Source organism: Aptenodytes forsteri, unplaced genomic scaffold (assembly GCF_000699145.1).
Source record: "Aptenodytes forsteri isolate BGI_AS27 unplaced genomic scaffold, ASM69914v1 Scaffold319, whole genome shotgun sequence".
Lineage (NCBI taxonomy): Eukaryota > Metazoa > Chordata > Aves > Sphenisciformes > Spheniscidae > Aptenodytes > Aptenodytes forsteri.
Window position 1 is genome coordinate 614,218 of NW_008794715.1, and position 3,535 is coordinate 617,752.

The 3,535-nt window shown below is 36.1% G+C and overlaps 1 protein-coding gene across 6 annotated transcripts in view; it reads right to left on the minus strand.

Annotated features, from left to right (window-relative positions):
- ENAH (enabled homolog (Drosophila)) overlaps positions 1-452 on the minus strand; it is a 56,174-nt gene extending 55,722 nt beyond the window's left edge. For 5 of the 6 annotated variants that reach the window (XM_009273851.2, XM_009273849.2, XM_009273848.2 and 2 more), the window contains exon 1: positions 288-452. In XM_009273851.2, the coding sequence (XP_009272126.1) occupies positions 288-419 (132 nt within the window). In that variant the 5' untranslated portion in view covers positions 420-452. The remainder of the gene's footprint in view (positions 1-287) is intronic. The other variant, XM_009273850.1, reaches the window with a different exon arrangement.
- Between the last annotated feature and the right edge of the window lie 3,083 nt (positions 453-3,535).

Here is a 3,535-nt window from a genome sequence, read left to right on the forward strand (position 1 = left end):
TGTGATGGAGCCCTGCTTTCCTGGAGATGGCTGAACACCTGCCTGCCCATGGGAAGTAGGGAATGAATTCCTTGTTTTGCTTTGCTTGTGTGCAGGGCTTTTGCTTTCCCTATTAAACTGTCTTTATCTCAACCCACGCATTTTCTCACTTTTACTCTTCCGATTCTCTCCCCCATCTCACCAGGGGGGGCGGGGGGGGAGTAAGCAAGGGGCTGTGTGGTGCTTAGTTGCCAGCTGGGGTGGGGTTAAACCAGAGTCCTATTCCAAATTTTCAGAGATTCGCTTACCTGATGATCCTGAATCTTCCTGCCCACTACTCTGAATGTGTTGTTGCCTGTGTGATGATATATATGAACTCTGCTGAATCCAGTTGATCCACCAGCTGGTACCCATTTCTTATTGGCATCATCGTAGACCATTACAGCAGCTCGTGCTTGGCAGATACTCTGTTCACTGTTAAAATACAAGTATTTTAGAGTGGAACATAAAATTACTTATGGCAAATCATCATCTTTTTGGTTAACTTTTTTTTTTTTTAAACTGAAAATCTTGCAAGGAGTATTACTTTAACTTGCTGAAACATCCACCTTCCAAAATACAAAACCGCTAGCACTTTGACTTTTGCTTAAAGGTGTTCGTTCTGAAAAGTTTTGGTCAAGACAAACACACCTAACTACTAATCAAAGAGATCAAGAATAGATTTACTTTTTTTTTTTTTTTTGCACTTTTTCCCCTTGCACATTTTCCCCCACCCCTTTCTCCTCACCACCGACCATGAAGTTTAATTAAATGCCATAACCACATAAAGTTTTCTGCAAAGACTAGAGAACAAAGAATCTGGAGTTGCACTAGCTTTGTACAGCTTACATTTTCCAGTGGCAATTACTTCTACGAGAAATGAGGATTGGAAGGCCCTTGCTCCTTTTAACATATATAGAAGAAAACACACACACAGGATAAAGTTCAGCACAAAAAATTCACCTACTCATAAATGAAATGCTTTTTGGTTTCGACATATTTTACAACAGTTGACACCTAGATGTAACATTTTTCTCCCTGAGAAAAGGTTCTATTGATTACTGAAAAGCACAATTTCATCAGTAGCTAATCCTGATTATGGCACTCATCTGGAAGCTAAGGTACAGCCTAAAGTTAAAAGGGAGTATAACATGAATGTCATCATATTAGAAACACAAGAAAGCAGAACATACCATAAACACACTATTTATTAGGAGAGGAGTGGGTGATACTACGCAAGTTGTCTTTACGGGAAATGTCCAGATGCAGACAGGAAATAAAAATAGAAAGGAATGATTTCTTATCAGTAAGTCAAATTCTCTGAACATACCACTCCAGCACATCCAACATTATAGAAAGCACATGATGCGTGGCTTGCAAGGAATGTGGCCTGCCATTCGGAAAACTGAGAAGGCTGAAGAGACATGCATTCTTCATAAATTATAAAAGGAAAGTAATGAAATATTTCTTCATATTTTATGAAGGAGGGAGAAGATGAGTCCCCCCCAGTCTTTCTTGGGTTTTTTCCATGGGTTTTTATTGGTTGGTTGGGGGGGTGGGGTATCTTTTGGGGTTTTTGTTGTTGTTGTTCTTGGTTGTTTTTTGTTTTTTTTAAAGACCATGCTGAATTTCCCAATATCTTATTTCCATCTCCCAGCACAAGAAAATTCAGCAGTGTGTCCAGCTGTTTTGTTAACTTTCAATACTGACATTTTTGAGAAAACATTGCATCAATTTCTATCACACTTTCCGTGACACTCCAACAATTAGAAAAGCTCTCAACACTGGGATGCTTTTCAAGGCTGGGGGAGAAGAGCGAATACTGAGATCATGTCTCTTATGCATGCGAGAGATTCAAGATCAGATGAGGAAATGTATTCTTAATTTTAAAAATGCACGTGTTCTAGTCTCATCACCTATTCAACAACTAGATCAGAATGGGATAACAGCCTCTAATTAGACCACCCTTTTCCTAGCCAGAAATTAGTTCACTATAGGGATGGTAAAATTATAGTGTGTGTATACAGTGCTTCTTTTCTAAGCATAGGTCATCTTATAGATTACAGTTTTGATTGAAAGGACCACATCTGTTCCAAGAAGAAAGATTAGATACAAAGAAAATAAAATTAGTTAAAAGTTTCAGGTGTTTCACAGTCCCATTAAAAACATGCCACAGGTAAATAAGAAGGTTCCCTCATCTGAGAAGACAACAATGCAAGAACCTACTGAATTTCTTTATTTTTAGAGTATTTTGGCACACAACTATCTTAAAGTTCAAACCTAGAAACATTCTGTACTGTTCACAAAGTACAGAACAAACAGTAGTGTTTTTTCTAAAATGCATAACAGTTATTACAGAAAACTTCTGTAAAATTTCTGAACCCCAAACAAATTTTTGCTACATTTGAATTTGGATCTATCACAGACATGACAAACCATAGGTGACAGGACCTAGATACTGATTTGGAAGCAGAACCATGTGGTTTGCAAGGTTCTTGCCAAAAAAATAACTTCATCTCAATCATGTGTCAGACAGATAAAATCATTTTGATTCTATTAAAAATTGAGACTATGAGTATAAGCTAATATGTTCCAATTACAACAAAGGTAGAACCAGAGAACGACTGAGTAATGGTACAGTGATCAGAACACTTAATTAATAGGACAGACCATCGAGTTCAGACATTATTCAGAGCATTCTCACTCTTTTTTGCCCTGCCATGGTCCTTCCACAGGCCTAAGTTTTTATAAAAGCTCTGGTTTTACAAGATTTTATTTAACATAACAAGAATAAAAACGTACTCATTTTAGACCTATTTGGTATTCAAGTGGCACAATTCATAAGCGCAAATAAGATGACCTTGAGTAGAATTTCTAGCTTTTTTTAAACAACTGTTAAACTATTTTTAGTTCCACTTCTCAGGCTATGCCTTATAACTGGAAATATTACACAAGTCTAGATCTCAAATATTTCATGCTCCATTTAAAATAAAAGAATTTCCTTAATAGCAGACCTATTTGGATTCAAGTGGCACAATTCATAAGCGCAAATAAGATGACCTTGAGTAGAATTTCTAGCTTTTAACTGTTAAACTATTTTTAGTTCCACTTCTCAGGCTATGCGCTATGCCTGGAAATATTACACAAGTCTAGATCTCAAATATTTCATGCTCCATTTAAAATAAAAGAATTTCCTTAATAGCAGGGGATTATTCTTAACTATATAAAGGTACAAGATGATTCACATACTTTAAAAAATGACAAATACAAACAATTTCCAGTTGACCTAACAACTGTTAAACTATTTTTAGTTCCACTTCTCAGGCTATGCCTTATAACTGGAAATATTACACAAGTCTAGATCTCAAATATTTCATGCTCCATTTAAAATAAAAGAATTTCCTTAATAGCAGGGGATTATTCTTAACTATATAAAGGTACAAGATGATTCACATACTTTAAAAAATGACAAATACAAACAATTTCCAGTTGACCTATTCAATCATTACACAATAAG